Genomic DNA, 18,196 nt, shown 5'->3' on the forward strand with positions numbered 1-18,196 from the left:
AGAATGTGTGTGAGTAGGCCTTTGCCTTGGCCAGGCCCCAGCACCGGAGCTTTGTGACCAGGATCTGAGCCTAGGCCTGGGCTTTTGCGACTGGGCCCTTGCATCAGGCCTGGGTCCTCATCGATGGGACCCAGCCTTGGCTGGGCCCTGGTATTGGAACTGGACTGGGCCAGGGAAGGGCTAGGCTGAGGCCCAGTTCTGCTGGAGGCCTGTTTTGGGCTTTTTTTTTTTTTTAGAAAATGAATGTACATAAACATTTTCATGTACATTTGCAGTTCATACCATTCATATGAACCGAAAATAGCCTTATTCATTATGTTTAGCACTTTTGTGCAAAACAAATATCATCCCTATTCTTTAGACTACCTATGTTATGGACTGTTCCTTCAGGGGATTGTCCAAACTTCATTGAAACCCCGCAATGCTAGTCGCCTTGACCATTTCCTCTGGCAAAAGATTCCACGTCTTGACAGTGCACTGAGTGAAGAAGTACTGTCTACGTTCTGTTTTGAAGTAGCTGGTTGTTATTTTCTTGGAGTGTCCCCTTGTTTTAGTCTTGTTTGTGTAACCCCCTTTTGGTTTGAGGTCCCTAATATAGGCCAGGGGAGTCACAGCAGAAGTCCCTGGGACCACTGTCTCACCAATATGGTGGTCGTTGCCGACTTCTCTGAGGAGGAAGCTCCACAGAGGCCGACAGGGATGCCAAGGCCTGTAGCTCCCCGTCCAGCTTTGCCAGGGCTGGCACCAGTGTCACTGGTGCCTATGCTTCTGGACAAAGGCCGAGCACCTAGGATCCCATCCCCTGTGGACTACAGTGAGGTTGAGGCTCCGTATGACCCCTGAGAGGATAACACTGCAGATTCCTCCTCCAAGGACTTGGAGGGTCTCTCCTCAGAGCTATCTCCTCCAGAAGAACGAAGGAAGTCTCGGCCAGAGTGCTTAACCTTCACAGGTTTTGTGTGGGCGATGGCCGAGGCCATGTCCTTTCAGTTGATGATGGAGGATGATGCCAGGCACAAAATGCTGGAAATCCTCCAGTTTGTGAAGGCTTCTAAGGAGATCATGGTAGTCCTGGTGCATGAGATCCTTAAGGAGTTGCTTCTGAGGATCTGGGAACACTTTCTCACAGTACTTCATGTGAACAGGAAGGCAGATGGGGTTTACCTAGTCCAGAAGGTTACTGGATTCAATAAGCGTCAGCTGCCGCACCAATCAGTGGTAGTCAAATCCTCTCTCAAGAGGGCCAAGTTTTTGGGTACTTGCCAGGACCTTATGGCCTAGATTGGCCACTGTTGGAAACAGGATGCTGGGCTTGATGGACCCTTGGTCTGACCAAGTATGGCATGTTCTTATGTTCTTAAGTGCTCTTGGACCCACTCCTCGGCACCCCTTGGGAAGGATCACAGGGTGATGGACTCTCTTGGAAGGAAAATATACTAGGGAGCCATGCCCATTGCCCGCATCACCTCCTACCAGCTCTACATGAGTCAATACTCGTGAAACCTTTGGAAGCAGGTGCAGGAGGTGGCTGAGCAGCTGCCTCAACAGCAGCAGGACATGCTCATGTCACTGGGGCACAAGGGCCTGGAGTGCAGAAAACATGAGGTTCGTACAACCTACAATGTTTTTGAAATGGCATCAAGAGTCTCTGCAGCAGGAATTGGTACCGGCAGATTGACATGGCTGCGGGCCTCGGATCTCTGACTGGAGGTACAGGAAAGACTTGCTGACTTACCATGTACTGGAGAGAATCTCTTCAGAGAGAGGCTGACGGATGCAGTAACCCAGTTACGGGACTACCATAAAACCCTCCAACAACTCTCTGCCAGCAGTTGCGACCCGCCCTCCTCAGCCAGGTGGTTGGCGAGACAGGATCAGAGGAAGTCTGTCTACCACCAAAGAAGTATTATCCTTCAGCCCTTTGCTCCCGTTTGCTGTGGGGGAGCTCCCATGGCTGATCCAGGCAGCAGAGAGTGTCAAAGCCTCAGTCAGCTCCACATTCAAGTCCCAGGATGGGGTTTTGGTTGGATCGTAGGGAGCATAAGCCAGCCACCTGTTCCCGAGATGCTGTCTACAATTCTTCGTGAATCAGTGGCCTAGTATAACCTCAGACCAATGGGTTCTGTACATCGTCTGTCAAGGGTACCAAATAAACCTGTTGGGTGTCTGCCAAATTGCCCTCCATGCCCGTTTTGGGGGCCAATAATGCATCAGGAGGTACTGATAAGGGAGATCTCCACCCTCTTAACAGCCAGAGTGGTCAAACCTGTCCCACCAAGGCAAAGAGGGCAGGGATTCTACTCCCGGTACTTCCTGATTTCAAAGAGAACAGGAGGACTCCATGCCCAACCTAGACCTGAGGGTCTTGAATAAGTTTCTAAAAAGAGAAAAGTTCAAGATGGTTTCCCTGTGCACCTTGCTTCTCCGCTTATAAAAAGGGGACTGGCTATGCTCTCTCAACTTGAAAGACGCATACACACATCAAGATTTTCCAAAGTCACAGGAAGTATCTCGGATATCTCAGTGGGAAAACAGCGCTTCCAGTACAGAGTGTTGCTGTTTTAGCAGGCATCTGCCCCATTTGTCTTCACAAAATGCCTGGCCATGATAGGGTGCATCTCCTCAGACTGGGAGCGCATGTTTTCCCATATCTGGATGATTGGCTGGTCAAGAGCACATCTCAGACAGGAGCCATTCGATCCATGCACTTGACCATTTGTGTGATGGAGTCACTAGGGTACATCAACTACCCGAAGTCCCGGCTCAGCCCGTCACCTCAATTGGACTTATAGGAGACCTGCTAGACACAGCTCAGGCAAAAGCCTTCCTGCCACATTCCAGGGCAGTCACCTTGACGTCCATAGTGGCATTGATTCAACAGAGCCAGTAGGTGTCAACTCAGCACATGTTGAGGCTGCTGGGCCACATGGCCGCAACCATCCATGTTACTCCCTTGGCATGTTTGCACGTGCACAGAGCCCAATGGACCCTGAGGTCGCAGTGGCACCAGGCCATGCAGAGCCTCCAGGATTGCATCCAAATCGCCCCATCTCTCCAGGACTCTTTGCCCTAGAGGCAGTTACTCTCAAATTTGGGTAGGGGAATATCCTTCCAAAGTTCCCCTGCCCAAATTGTCCTAACCATAGATGCTACTACCCTGGGGTAGGGAGCTCATGTAGAGGAAATCTGCACCCAAGGCCTTTGGTCTGCCCAGGAAACACATTGTCAAATAAGTTTCCTGGAACTCCGGTCAATCAGGTACGCACTGTGGGCTTTCAGAGATTGGCTGTCCAGCAAAGTTGTCCTGATCCAGACAACCAAGTAGCTATGTGGTATGTCAACAAGCAGGGAGGCATGGGATCGTACCTCCTTTGTCTGGAAGTGGTCCAGATCTGATCCTTGACCCTGTCCCATGGGATGGTGCTCAGGGCCATGTATCTGATGGAACAGAGAATGTGGTAGTGGACAGCTTAAGTCGTGCCTTCAGACCCCTCAAGTGGTCTGTGGACCAGGGGGTAACAAATTGGATCTTCTGCCTCTGGGGGAGCCCAGATGTAGATCTATTCATGTTCCCCTGCAACAGAAAGATGACTCAGTTCTGCTCCCTGTACAGAACATATGGCAAACCAACCTCGGATGCCTTTGCCTGCCATTGGGGCAAGGGTCTTCTGTATGCGTATCCTCCGATTCCCTTAGTGGTGAAAACTCTCTTGAAGCTTTGCAAGGACAGAGGGACTATGATTCTTATAGCCCCTCATTGGCCGAAACAGGTCTCGTTTCCAATCTTTCGGGAGTTGTCCATTCAGACTTCCCCAGAGCTCACCACGCAAGACCGAGGCAGATTGTGGCATCTCAACTTCCAGGCTCTGTCGCTCACAGCCTGAATGTTAAGAGGTTAATTCTGCAGCTGCTTGATCCTTCAGAAGATGTCTCGGGTCCTGATGGCTTCTAGAAAGTCTTCCACTAGAAAGTCCTATGGACTAAAGTAGAGGTTTTCTGTGTGGTGTGAGCAGAGGGCCCTGGATCCATTCTCCTGCCCCACACAAAAACTGCTTGATTACCCTTCTACACCTATTGGAGGCTGACTTGAAACCCAACTCTGATAGAGTTCATCTGAGTACAATTGGTGCATATCACCATGGTGTAGATGGTACGCCCATCTCTGTACAGCCTATAGTTGTATGTTTCATGCGGGGTCTGCTTCAATTGAAGCCTTCCCTAAAGCTACCTGCTGTGTCTTGGGACCTCAATGTGGTGCTGGCTGAGCTGTTGAAAGCTCCTTTTGAGCCGCTGTGCTCCTGTGACTTGAAATACCTGACCTGGAAGGTCATATTTTTGGTGGCGGTCACCTCAGCACGCAGGGTCAGCAAGCTCCAGGCCTTAATGACTTATCCACCTTTACACTAAGATTTTTCATGACAGGTTGGTCTTGCGTACACATCCTAAGTTCCTGCCTAAGGTGGTGTGGGATTTCCATCGTAACCAGTCGATCATCCTACCAACATTCTTTCCCAGGCCCCATTTTGCACCAAGGCGATTGAGCATTAACAGTTTGGGACTGCAAGAGAGCCTTAGCCTTCTACCTGGAGTGGACAGAATCCCATAGATAGTCCACCCAACTTTTTATTTCTTTTGATAGGAATAGTGGGTTGCGAGCAGTTCCCATGGAGGAGATCTGAAAGCCTGCAACATAGAGTCCTCTCCACAAATTCAAATCCCTTTTCTGTCTGGACAAGAATGGCCAACATGACAGTAGTTTCGGCCAGTCTGTCCTCAGTAATCTCTTCAAGGTGTAGAACCCAACTCTCCTTGCCTAGGGCCCATTGTTTGGGTTCAGGCTGTTTCCCCTTCTGTTATCAACAGCACTGTGATTGTTGTGCCTGTTGGTGTCTGGTCCTCTATTGTGCTGGGGAGCAGCCTGTAGCTAGGGATTCACCCATGTGTGAGAACTACCATCCTGCTTGTCCTAGGTGAAAGCGGAGTTGCTTACCTGTAATAGGTGTTCTCCTAGGACAGCAGGATGTTAGTCCTCACGAACCCCACCTGCCACCCTGCGGAGTTGGGTTTCTCCTTATCTCAATTTTATATAATTCTATGTTACAAGACTGAAGAGGGACCCCACGTGGACGGTGGTATAGAGCATGCTGGGCATGCTCTGTGTGACTAGTCAAAGGTCCAGAAACTTTGACATGTTTTCCATGCTAGGCTCCATCCAATGATGTCTCCCATGTGTGAAGACTGACATCCTGCTTTCCTAGGAGAACACTTGTTATAGGTAAACCACTCTGCTTTCCTTTTACAGGGAACTCTTTAGACTTCCCCACAATATCTCTTAGTTACATTCCCTCACCATTACCTTAATTCAGCATACATTTAACCCCACAGGTGGTCCACGGTGCAATTTCCATAGCTAGCACTATTCATGTTTTGTTGGTCTATGACCTCCATCCTTTTCCAGTCCCATAACAGGTAGGTTTTCCCTGGCATTGCCTATACAATGAATCACTTGGGGCACTACTTGTTTCAGACTCACCTCCAGACTTATTCTCTTCTGGCATCCTTCCCCAAGGGGGCAGGAACAGCTTCCACTTCTCATCACTCGAGTAACTTCCTCAGGAAGAGGAAAAACCCTCTTCATGGCCTTGATTCTCTCTCCCACTGGAAGTATCCTTGGACTTAGTAGCCCACAGACTGGCTACTCCAGATGGTCACATCCCTGGAGGTCCCTATCCCTCTACCCCACATGGGAAAGGGGAAAAGCAAAAAGGGCCAAAACCAACAAATACTTCCCACTTTTATACCTCCTGCTACATTTTGGTCACCCAATCAGAAAAACCCACACATTTAAGGGAACACACACCATTTTCTCCAAATCACATCAGATTAAGCTACAATCTTCAATCTGTAAAAATTCCATCAGTGGTCATTTGCTAGTACTGCAAAGCAATCATAGTAAACATTTTCCCAAACATGTCAAACAAGATAATAACAGGGGGTCTCTCCTACCCAAATGTCTTGTGCAACTAAAATCCAATCTAGGTTCAGTTTTGGGGATCTCCTTACAAAGTCTTTTGTGAGACCTCATTTGGTGTACTGTGTATATTTTTGGTGATCATATCTTCAAAAAGATATAAACTGAATAGAATCTATCCACACGGCAGTCATCATAACGCATGTGGGGACATACTTAAAGATCTAAAGATGTTTATCCTGTAGGAAAGGAGGGAAAGGGGAGATCTGATAGATGCATTTAAATACCTCCAAGGGAAAATTTCATAGGAAATGAGCCTCCTTCAATGGAAAGTAGGCTCTGGAATGAGGGATCATGGGATGAGGATGAAAGGGGAATAGACTTATGAATAAACTAAGGAAATATTTATTTTCAGAAAGGGTGGTGGGTGCATGGAATAACCTCCCTGTGGCGGCAGCAGAGATGAGGACAGTATTGAAATTCAAGAGAGCATGGGACAAGCACAGGGGGATCACTGAGGGAGAGGAAGGGACTATAATGCTGAATGGGAGATGTGGAAGGGCAGACTGGATTGACTTTTTATGGTCTTTATCTGCATTCATGTTCTCTGTCTTTATAATATACCAGTACATATCAGAACTCTGATACAACAACCATGGGTGAATTCTTAACACTGTCAAATTTCCTAAACAAATTGTATTAATAATTTTTGGATCCATACAAATAATGTAGATCTCTGTTGATTTCATAGCCTTTTCTCAAATTCTGATTATTCCTGGTTTAATTTGATGATCTGCACTTCATTTTGCACATTATTATATGAAGTTCATCATTATTTTGTATTCTTCACACCTACATGCATTCTATAGTAAAGTTTTTCCCAACTCACTGTTACAACCGTGGTCTTTTTTAGTTTCTCCAGTCAGGATATTAATAGCCTATCCTTCAGGCATGATGATGCCTTCATAGATGTCAGTGTCTTTGTCCATGACAGTACTGTAGAGCTATAAAAATCACTACTAATAAAATAAGTTCTGCCTGTCTCTTATAAAAATACTGTATGCACACTGATATTTTTATCTTCTTAAGAAGAGGAAGACCAGACAGTTTATCTCAAGGGTGACCAACTCCAATCATTGAGAGCCACAAACAGGCCAGACTTTCAGGGATTCCACTATGAATATGCATATAATAGATTTGCATGCATTGCCTCCATTGTATGCAGATCTATCTCAAACCTGGCCTGTTTTTGGCTATCAAGTACCATAGTGAGCCATCCCTGATTTTTTTTTTTTTCCCATCTCAGTAGATCATATATTTTCAAACTGAAATCATGTTGACATCTAAGTTTATTTCTGATTACTTCTTATTACTGTGTATACTTCTTGTATACATTTGAGACAGCGTGCTGCCCACTGATAGTTCATGCCAGCCAAATTTTTGGAATTCTCTAGTGTATTTCATTTGTAAAGTCCATAACTTCATTGTAAGAAGAATGAATAGCAAAATCCTTTCCTTAGCAATGGGTAGGATGGTACAGTCCAGCACACTCCAAGGTGGATGAGTACAAGAGCTGGTAATGCATTAGAAAGAGGAGAGAGAGAGAGTCACAAAGGGGCACTGGCCACAGGGTGTATTGGAAAGAAATATGAAAGCTGTTTCCTCTCCAGAGAGAGAGAGGGAAAGAGAACATTTCAAATCACTCAAACGTTACAGCTTTAATGAGTGAGAGATCCTGAGCTGATGGGATCTCTGGGATACTACCATTTGGGAGCATGTATCCAGGAGAATGCCATAGGAATATTGTGCTGGGAGAGAGAAGAGAATCCGAGTGATCTATAGATGGCTGGGTAACAAGCATCTTCGTGACTAAGTGGGTTAGAGTCAAGTAGAACGCACTTAGTTCTAAAAGACAGTTCTTTAACTATTTAGAGGTTGAGGAAGTGTGTAGTATAGTGGCAGACAGTACCTTGGTTCATATCAAGAACTCTGAGTGTGACTTACAAAGTTATCCATCTAAGGGCACCTTGGATGGGCTGTAAATAGACTGTGAATGTGTTTTCATATTCAATTGAAATCGAAAGAGAATAATTTTGGGAACAATCTACCTGTTTTGCCAGTTATCACAAGTGGGGTCTTGAAGCACAAGTTAACCCTTTATGGTAAAGAACCTAGAAACCTCTCTAATGGCAAATAGAGAGACCAAGCTACATATTTTTGAATGGAATAAAGTCTAACCTTCTGTTTTTTACATAATTATGAATCGACTAGTGATGTAATTAAAGTAAAAAGGGGTGCCGTTATAGATACTGTAGCAGTTGTATTGCTTAATTTCCTGCCATTTGTGCATTTATCTTAAACTCATAACATAATTCTTACATAGTTCTTGATGATATATCTTAGTCTTTTTCCTCCCCAATAGGTAGAACGCTGGCTGAAATGTTTAGAAGAAACCATGCGTGAAACAGTGCGTCTCCACATCACAGAAGCTGTGGCTACTTATGAGGAAAAACTCAGGGAACAGTGGATTTTTGACTACCCAGCTCAGGTTGCTCTTACAAGCTCACAGATCTGGTGGACAACAGATGTAGCAATAGCTTTTGAGAGACTTGAAGAAGGATTTGAAACTGCCCTGAAGGATTACAATAAGAAACAGGTAACTGATGTTTTACTGTGGACCTGGGACGGGCTACAAATGGTCCCTTTGGTTCTGAGAGTTATTTCTGTGCTTGAATCTTAATCATTATTATCCCTGAAATAACAGGTCCTCCCACAGCCTTTCAAATACAATCCAATGTCTCTTTATTTAATGTATCACATTTCTTTGACTTGGCAGTATCCTTCTGTTCCTTTTGGGCTTGCAGTTTAATTGGACCCTGCCTCTACTGGACTACAGCATCAGGAACCTTTACTCACAACTTGTCAGGAGTTGTCTCCATTTTATAACATTCCTTATTTAGTCCAACCATCACAGTGATAGTCCTTGTCCATGGGCTACACTCAATAGTGGTCATTTTCAAAGGCATTACATGTGTAAATGTAACATACTATCGTAGCAATTTTCAAAAGTCCATGTCAACATATAAAGTGCATTTACACGTGTAAAACATATTGACAATTCAATGGCATATATTGTATCAATTTTTAAAAGCCCACTTACATGTTTAAACTGCTTTTACACATGTAAAACCAGGTTTTATGCATGTAAATCCTTTTCAAAATTTCAAAGTGTGCAACCTGTGTGCAACATTAGGTGTTGCTGTTGTATGATGGCAGAGATGCTCTCTCACACTAGGGGCTGTGAACTGTGTGTCTCTCATCAAGCAGGCATGGATCAGCCATAACACACGAGTGAAATCATCCGATGGCACCAATGTGGATCCACACCTCACAGCTCAGCAAATGTTTTACTGAACATATGCAGGAATTTCTGTGTGCACACATTCCCATGAGTCTTTCTTCATCTGAGCTACCACATGGACATATTCCCAGTCTCTCTATAATTTTGTTTTGGTCTTATTTAGCCTAATTCTACCTCCTTACATCTTTTTTTGTTTTTGCCACTGCTTTGGCAGCACCTCAACAGAACTTTCGAGTTCTAAGTAAAACAAACATATAGAAATGGAAAAGCCTGAGGCCAAGAAGACTGCAGTCAGCAGTTAAGGCTTGCATTTGTTGGTGCCGGATCTCCATTACTGATACATTGTGTCTGCTATCTTTTGTCTGGGCAGAGATCATGATATCTCTAACTGTTAAAGTTGTGGTCAGATGTCCCAGAGGGTGCAGCAGCACTGTGCATGGAAAATACGAAACCTTGAGGAAGGTGCACCCCACAGATCCCCTTCCTCCATCTATGTCAGGAGTGAGGTATTTCCTTACCCACTCCCTGCTCTTAAGGGCCAAATCTGTCAGATTCGGCAGTGGAAGCGTAAGCTACAGATAGAATGGAAGGAGAGGGTCCAGGGGGGGTGTACTGTCCATCGGGGAAGAATTACAATTTATTTACATTGATAACATGGTTGGCGGGCCTGAGACATGGAAGCAGTTTGGGGGATGGCACATATAAAGCCAACAGTGCCTCATCTTTACTTAGGAGAAGGAATCAAGAAAAACTCACTACAGGGCCCTTTACATATGTGTTTTGTTAAGATGAGCTACTTACTAGGATATCTCTGAATATATCCGGGTAAGTAGCAAGTTATCTGGCCACATGAGGCTGGATAACTTCAAAATCTAACTGGCTATATTCAAACATAACTAAAAAATACATATTTGGGGGTTAATTCAATATTACAAAACATACATTACATTTTATGATATAATGCATAATAAATACCAGCATATATATATATTCATAACACTTTTATTATATGTCATATCACTAAACAGTTTAATCATAAAATATACAAGAATAAGCGCACAGGTTTTTATACCACTATATATTGTGACAGTAAGCTACATATTCCCATCATTCATACACACTCATTCATTATACCCACATTAAAATATCATAAATAAGACCCAAAGTAGTATACTCAATACCAATTCATAAACCCCACTTTCCCTGTATGTACAGGATCAGTCCAGACCTTGGGTTGTGCATCCTGCTCAGCAGATGGAGACAGACTAGAACTGAAAAGGCATCCCATAATAGGATAGAACCACCCCTGCTCCCTTCAGTATTTGTCTGTCTCCCAGCAGATGCAGGCAGCTGAACCCCTGGTTCCCCTTCTCATCTCCTTATCTTTTCTCTGTGGGGGTTTTTTCTTTACGGATCAAGCAAGATTAACCAGTGTTTAATTTTACAATTTTATTATTTTTTTTATTTGAAAGTTTTCTGGCTTATGACTAGGAGACAGTTCTGTCCCCTCGCTCTGCTGGGGGTCCAGGGGGGCTGTGCCCCTTGAATTTATTTCAGCCTGGACTTCCATTCCTGGTGACCTTTGGGGTGAAACTGGTGGTCCAGTCCCTCCCCTTTCATTAGCAGTACAACTTGGGCTTGGCATTTCTGCATTTATTTTCTGAGATTTAAAAAAAAAAATTAAAAGTTAAAAGCAGAAAGAAGAGGTATTGCTTGATACATTTCAAGTCTTGCCCTTTTTATTTCAGCACCGTGGTCAGCTCCAGCAAGCAAGCAAGTTCAGTCTCTGCCTCCACTTGTTTTTCAGCACAGCTCCTAATGACTCAGCTGTTTAATTCTACATTGCAAGTTCTTCTCAGCTGATGCCTCCCTGTAATCATTGTACTGCCTGTGCAGAGCCTGTCACAAGGCTCGCCTGAACAGGCTTGTGCTCCGGCTGTATACTCGGCGGAGAGGGTCCCTCCTCAGCGCCTTTAACTTCAGAGTCCCTTGGTCATGCACCCCGCCAAGCAACCTGGCCGACGGTCGGCCCCTGTGACATTGTGAGGGCAAAGGTAGCGCCGGCGCCATTTTGAATATTGGCAATATGGCCAGAGTGCAGGAGGTCGCTCCTGGACCCCCGCTGGACTTTTGGTAAGTCTTGTGGGGGTCAGGAGGCCCCCCCAAGCTGGCCAAAAGTCCCTGGGGGTCCAGCGGGGGTCCGGGAATGATCTCCTGCACTCGGGCCGTATGGCCAATATTCAAAATGGCGCCGGCGCTACCTTTGCCCTGTCACATGGTAAGGGCAAAGGGCCATCGGCGCCATTTTTTTTAGTGCAGCTGATGGCCTGGGAACGGGAGATCACTGCCCGCGGCCCCCCTGGACCACCAGGTTTGTGTAAAATGTTTGGGGGGGGGGTCGGCTAAGGGGGTAATTTTAAAGGGTCGGGTGGGGTTTTTTTTTATCTGTGCGGGCCTCACTAAAAAAAATTAGTGATGTGAATTGGAATCGGAACTGATCCCAATTCACATCTCTAATGATCAGATTCCCCCCCCCCCTCCCATCCGAACCCGATCGTTAAAACGATCGGGCACACGATTCACATCCCTACTTCCTAGTTTCCATCTGTTCAGCCAGAAGGGTCTCAGAGCTTCAGGCTTTGTCGTGCAGAGACCATTTTCTACGTTTTTCAGATTCCGGCGTATCTCTCAGAACGGTACCCTCCTTTTTACCGAAGGTCGTGTCTTCTTTTCATGTCAATCAGTTGGTTGAACTCCTGGCTTTTTCTTCTGATGACATTGCAAACACTCCGGGAGGTGATCTTCGCCGCTTAGATGTGAAGAGGGTCTTGCTGCATTACCTTGAAGTTGCCAATGATTTCCCGTGTATTGGATCACCTTTTTGTTCTCTGGAGTGGCTCGAACAGGGGTAATAAAGCCTCAAAGGCCACTATTGCCCGTTGGCTCAAGGAAGCTATTGCGTCAGCGATTATCTGTAAGGGCCATCCGGTTCCGAATGGTTTAAAGGCTCACTCTTTATGCTGTCAAGCCACTTCTTGAGCCGAGAGCCAAGCGGTCTCTCCTCAGGAAATTTGTAGGACAGCTACTTGGAAATCCCTGCATACCTTTGCTCAGCACTACCGTCTGAATGTCCGGGCTCCAGTGTTTGGCTCCTTCGGACGGCAGGTTCTTCGAGTGGGATTGTCTCGGTCCCACCCTGTTTAGGGAAGCTTTGGTGCATTCCAAGGTCTGGACTGGTCCAGGTACGTACAGGGAAAGGAAAATTGGTTCTTACCTGCTAATTTTCGTTCCTATAGTACCACGGATCAGTCCAGACGCCCTCCCACACTAGTTTTCCTCCATCCGCTCGAAGTTTCTTTTTTTCTTTCTTTTCCTTTTTCCAGATACCTGAATATCTAAATCCTCTCTTCTTTCTCAATTAAGGCACCAGAAGCATCTAACAGATGAATATGTTACTTGCGTGATTTCTAGGGAGTTTATCTGCTTTGAAAGTACTTTATACTGAAGGGAGCAGGGGAGGTTCTATCCTATTATGGGATGCCTTTTCAGTTCTAGTCTGTCTCCATCTGCTGAGCAGGATGCACAACCCAAGGTCTGGACTGATCCGTGGTACTACAGGAACGAAAATTAGCAGGTAAGAACCAATTTTCCTATATACCCAATTCTAACTCATAAACCCCTCATAAATCCCAACAAGGTCCCTTGTTTCATCCTCCATGGACTTCCTCAGAGGGTATATTGGATAACTCTTCACATGACACTGGTTACTGTTATCCACTATTTCCAACGGCACCTGCTTGTTCCTCAATGCACATCACTCGATCACCCTCCTACATATTCTGTAATAATAATAATACCATATAAAATACAATAAAATATAGCAATATCATATATTGTACCATTCACACAATTATTAAACCAAACACACTCACCAACATGCTGTCACACCATTAACATGATCCTCAATTTACTCTTCACATTTCTCCTGTTCTCAGCCTCACAACATTGCTTCTCCAAGACACTTTTTATCTACAAATACAAAAAAAATTATAAACCCAAATACCCACATCAATGAAACCGCCATTAATATTAAATTCTAAATAATATCCCTACCTCATGTTGCATAGACCCATTAAAATACCACTCTGTTTCAATCGCTTCTAATACCGTTAATACGCAATACTGCCCATTTCCTATTAAACACACAACAAAATTAATTATATATGTACAAAAGTTCTGTTAACAATCCTACACCGGATATATTAAACTTGAATTTAAAATATATACCAACCTTACAAATTGAAGGAGCTCAATACTTTCAATTCAAACCAACACACGATGGAGCCGCACACAACATGGATGCCGCCATCCATGTAAACCAACGTACAGAGCAACGTCTTTAAATACCCATTTTGACCAATCACAGCACACCCATCAATTCTTACTAGCCAATCCCAATGTAGTTCTACAATGCTATCCCAAACAAATACACACAATGTTAATAAAACGTCTTCTACTCCATATTGCTATTTAGAGCCCGGGGATACGTTGTCTTCCACCGTGTTCTGTTTGCCATAAAATTTGGAAGATATCTCCTCTGCAATCCTCACTAATCTGTTGGATCATAAACAATCTAATCTCATCAACCCATTGATCACAAGAAACCCAATAGGCCACTAAGGGAGCCCCTACTTTTTAATATATATATTACTCTTGTGTTCCACAATTACTTGGCGTATCATCCGCTTCGTATGACTAATATATATTAAGTCTCACGGGCATACAATAACATATATAACCCTCTCAGACTGACAAGAAAAGGACCCATTGATCAAATATGGTTGTTTTAACATAGCATGATGAAACATATTAATAGCCAACACATGCCCACACACAGAGCACCCAGGGCATCTACTTTGACCCAAATTCTCATAACTCCTATCCTCTTTCTTACTACCTTTTATTAAAGATCTCAAACTCTTTCCCCTTTTTTATGTCAAAAATAGGATTATCCTGGAACCCAGGTAATGACTGCAATACAGACCAATATTTTAATATAAAATCCTTTATATAGAAATCTCTGGACGAATGAGATATACAACATATCAGTCTGTCCACCTGGGAACAGGTAGCTGTTATTAATAAATTTTCCCTATTATCATATAACACCCTTTTATATGCTCTCCTCACACATTTTCTCAGATATCCCTGATCAATGAATTTCTGAATGAGCCCCTGTGCCCTAACCTTATAATCCTCAACTGAGGTACAAATTCTATGGTATCTCAAAAAGTAGTTTATAAGATTACTCTCTCTCTCTCTCTCAATCTCCATGAATGGAATCTATTAAAATGCAAAATTGAATTTTTATCAGTAGGTTTTGTATAAATCGAGGTGACCAACCTATCACCTGACCAGTATACTACCATATCCAAAAACGTAACACTACAATTACTAAATTGCAAAGTAAAATTCAAATTTGTATCCAAGGAATTAATCCAGGTCCCAAATTCTGTCAGTTGTTCCTCTCTACCCATCCACCATAGCCAGTTAGGTTTTTAAGTTATCTGGCTACGTATAGCTGGATAACTTTAGGTTGATATATTCAGTGGGATGTTTATCCCACTGAATATATGGGACAAGTTATTTGGCTAACTTTAACCAGGTAACTTGACCACTACCCAGCCTATTGAATATGGAGCTCATAGTATTTAACTATTTATTCCGTTCTTAAAGGCTTGCTTTGGCTGCTCATTGCTGCCTGAATGAAGTTTAAAGCCCATACTCTTGTGCTTCAGTCAAGGACCCAGATTATTTGAAGAGTGATCTAGGGAAGTAGAGTATGTGTCAACTTGATCTCTTCATGCTGAACATGAAGGGCTTCTATGAATCTGTCCTCTTTAACTAGCTAGGTTGACTTGGACCAGGGATCATTCATTTTCCTATGCAGTTATCTACTTGTGGAATGCTATCCTTCAGGGGCTGCACTTTTGTCCCAAGCTCCTTGAATTTGAGTCTGTTAAAGATGTTATTGTTTTAATCTTTGTGAGATCAGTTGACTCTTATTAGTATTTTTTATTTGATCTAGGCCAATATCATCTATTTATTTATTTATTTAAAAAATTTTCTATACCGTCGTTAATACCATCACAACGGTTTACAGAAGGGCACGATAAAGAGAAATATGGGTGGTATAGATTACAAATTACTCATGTGCCATCATAGCCTGTTTAATTATTTTAAGGCATGAATTATCACTAGTCTGTTTTTTTTTTTTTTTTAGTTGGTTGTTATATACTTTGAATTGTTTTAATTTGATTATATTTCATTTTATTGTTTGTGTTTTATATTATTCTCTGTGGTGAATTAGTTTGGTGTGCTCAGTTATGATTCTTTTTGAAAATGATGGAATATAAAAATTGGCGAGTAAATAAATACATTTTGATAATTAATTGTTAAGAGTATCCTGGCCCTTAAATATTTAAGTCAGTTTTGTATCTTCTTCAGTAGACCAGATTTTGGAAAGCTTGCATGAGTTATTGATTCAAATCTGGTTCAGGTCTGTAGTGACCCAAAGTTATTACTATCTGAAAACCATTTATTGGCCAATGTGAGAAGAGATGGTGTTCTCACTTCAATTTCTAGTGAACATCACAAAAAAACGCCAGCACAGATTGGCAATAGTTGGTACCACTGTTTGCGTGAGCATGGAGTCTAAATTGCTCTCAGTTTTAGAAATAGTTCTTCAGATCAATGTTGTGGTAAGTTGGTAGGGCATTGTGAGGATTGCACTGCTACTGTTCATATTGTATCTATTATATGGATAGAAAGTTGGCATTAAGCTTCCAGTGCTGTCAGCCTGATGACAATTATATACACTAAACTTATGAGGAGTTGAAAGGGAAAAAAACCCCCCCAAAAAAGATAACAGCTGGTTAGTTGGAGGAAAAATGAAATCCACCAAATTTGTTTTTCTGGTATTTAATATTTAGTGAAACTATTCCAAAATATCTATGTGTGAAACATTGTCATGTGATTATGAATATTATTTAGACTTGAAAGCTGTAAATTAGATGAATAGTTTCTCTAAGAACACTTATTTAAAGTTAGCACACATTATTGTAGCACTTCTGAGTGATAATTTATTCATTTTGTTATAGAAATAGTGAGTATGTACTGTATAAAAATGCAAATGTGTAGTCATGAAACATATATAAAACAGTTTTGTGCTAAATAGCACTTATGTTATCCTGAAATTTACTCAGAAACAAAATTTGAACATTCAGCTGTCCATTAGCAAGTGGGATAAACAGTTATACATGTGGGTGATCAGCTATTGTCTTTTATCAGTTATGGCCATGTTGATATTAATTATTGATTCGTGTGACAAACCATTTCCAAAATATAGCAACCTGATGATGACTTGGTACAGCATAAAACCCTTTCAAAATGGAAATTTATATTGGAGGCCACACAGTGGCCTCCAATAGGCCATTTGTATGCACAGATAAATTATACACTGAAAAACTGAAACACATTTTCAATTTTTACAAAATATAATTGTGTGATAAATGAGCTTGGAAGAATGATCAGTTAAACTTATGGATGCCTGGACTCCATACTCAAATTCCTCCACTCTCTACCAACGCACCCTCCCCAACAACAGCTTACAGCAGAGGCTAAAATAACTGTGAATATGAAAAGGATTTCCTTTACTTGTAAACATAATGGATCCTACAGTAGCTGGGGAAAAAAAGGAGCCTTAATGAACAAGAAATGACCGTAGTTCAGATTTGTATGCTTGCATATCTATATGGATTCATGGAAAAAATAATGGTGAACAAACAAAAAAATCCCCAAAACAAAATGATACCTTTTGTATTGCACTAACTTAATATATTTCTTGGCTTTCAAGCACACCTTAAAAAATGGCGCAGGCCATCCATTGCTCCTACCATGTGACAAGACCGACCAATGGCACTGATAGCCCCTGTCACATGGTAAGGGCTAAGGGCCATCAATGCCATTTTGATTAGTGGCAGCCGACGGCCCGAGAGGGGGAGATCGCTCCAGGGACCCTGCTGGACCACCAGGGACTTTCAGTAAGTCTTGGGGGGGGGATCAGGCAAGTCTTGGGGGGGTCGGGAGGGTGGGGAGTTACAATTAATTAAATTTGAAGGGTTGGGATGGGGGGGGTTTGGGGGGGGGGTGTTTAATGTACCTTTTCTCCCCCCCACAAAATAAGAAAACCACACGAAATTTTGTGGGTTTCCTATCGTTTTGTCAAACCCCCCCCCCCTCAAACCACGGCGAAATAGGAAATATCGTCTATATTTCCTATTTCGTCGCAAACGAATGCACATCCCTATTACTTACACGTTGTCCATAGTAGAAGTAGTTACGCGCATAGAGGAACATGTGTGCTTGTGCGCATAAATACTTACATGCAGACTTCATGTTACAGACTCGGCCCGCTAATGCCCCGTCCAGACCCTACCCACGCCCCACCCCTTTTTTGAACTTTATGATTTGTGCACATATCAGGAGATACGCACATATTCGTCCAGTTTTTAAAATTTGCGTGGTGCGCACTGGTCAGAGTCACTCGTGTATCCTCTTGGCTTTGGCTTGCGTAATGCTTTTAAAATCCGCCAGTGTATGTATATGTGTTTACATACATTTGGATATCTGTGTGTGTATATAATATTTGTCTGTCTATAAATACACACACATGCACATACATATTCACACATACTGTGTGTATTATTCAGTAATAAGGACCTTATTCAAAAAAGACTATACTTCTTATTTTGTGCCTGTTGATTAAAGCTCTTAATCTTTATTTTTTCAAGATGATCACAAAT

The 18,196-nt window shown here is 42.9% G+C and overlaps 1 protein-coding gene across 1 annotated transcript in view; it reads left to right on the plus strand.

Moving 5' to 3' along the window:
* Nucleotides 1–18,196, plus strand: part of DNAH11 (dynein axonemal heavy chain 11) — a 725,796-nt gene that overhangs the window by 255,520 nt on the left and 452,080 nt on the right. The window contains exon 30 of the mRNA XM_029589065.1: nucleotides 8,394–8,627. Coding sequence (XP_029444925.1) covers nucleotides 8,394–8,627 — 234 coding nt within the window. The remainder of the gene's footprint in view (nucleotides 1–8,393; nucleotides 8,628–18,196) is intronic.

The sequence above is a fragment of the Rhinatrema bivittatum genome, chromosome 2 (genome assembly GCF_901001135.1).
Source record: "Rhinatrema bivittatum chromosome 2, aRhiBiv1.1, whole genome shotgun sequence".
Lineage (NCBI taxonomy): Eukaryota > Metazoa > Chordata > Amphibia > Gymnophiona > Rhinatrematidae > Rhinatrema > Rhinatrema bivittatum.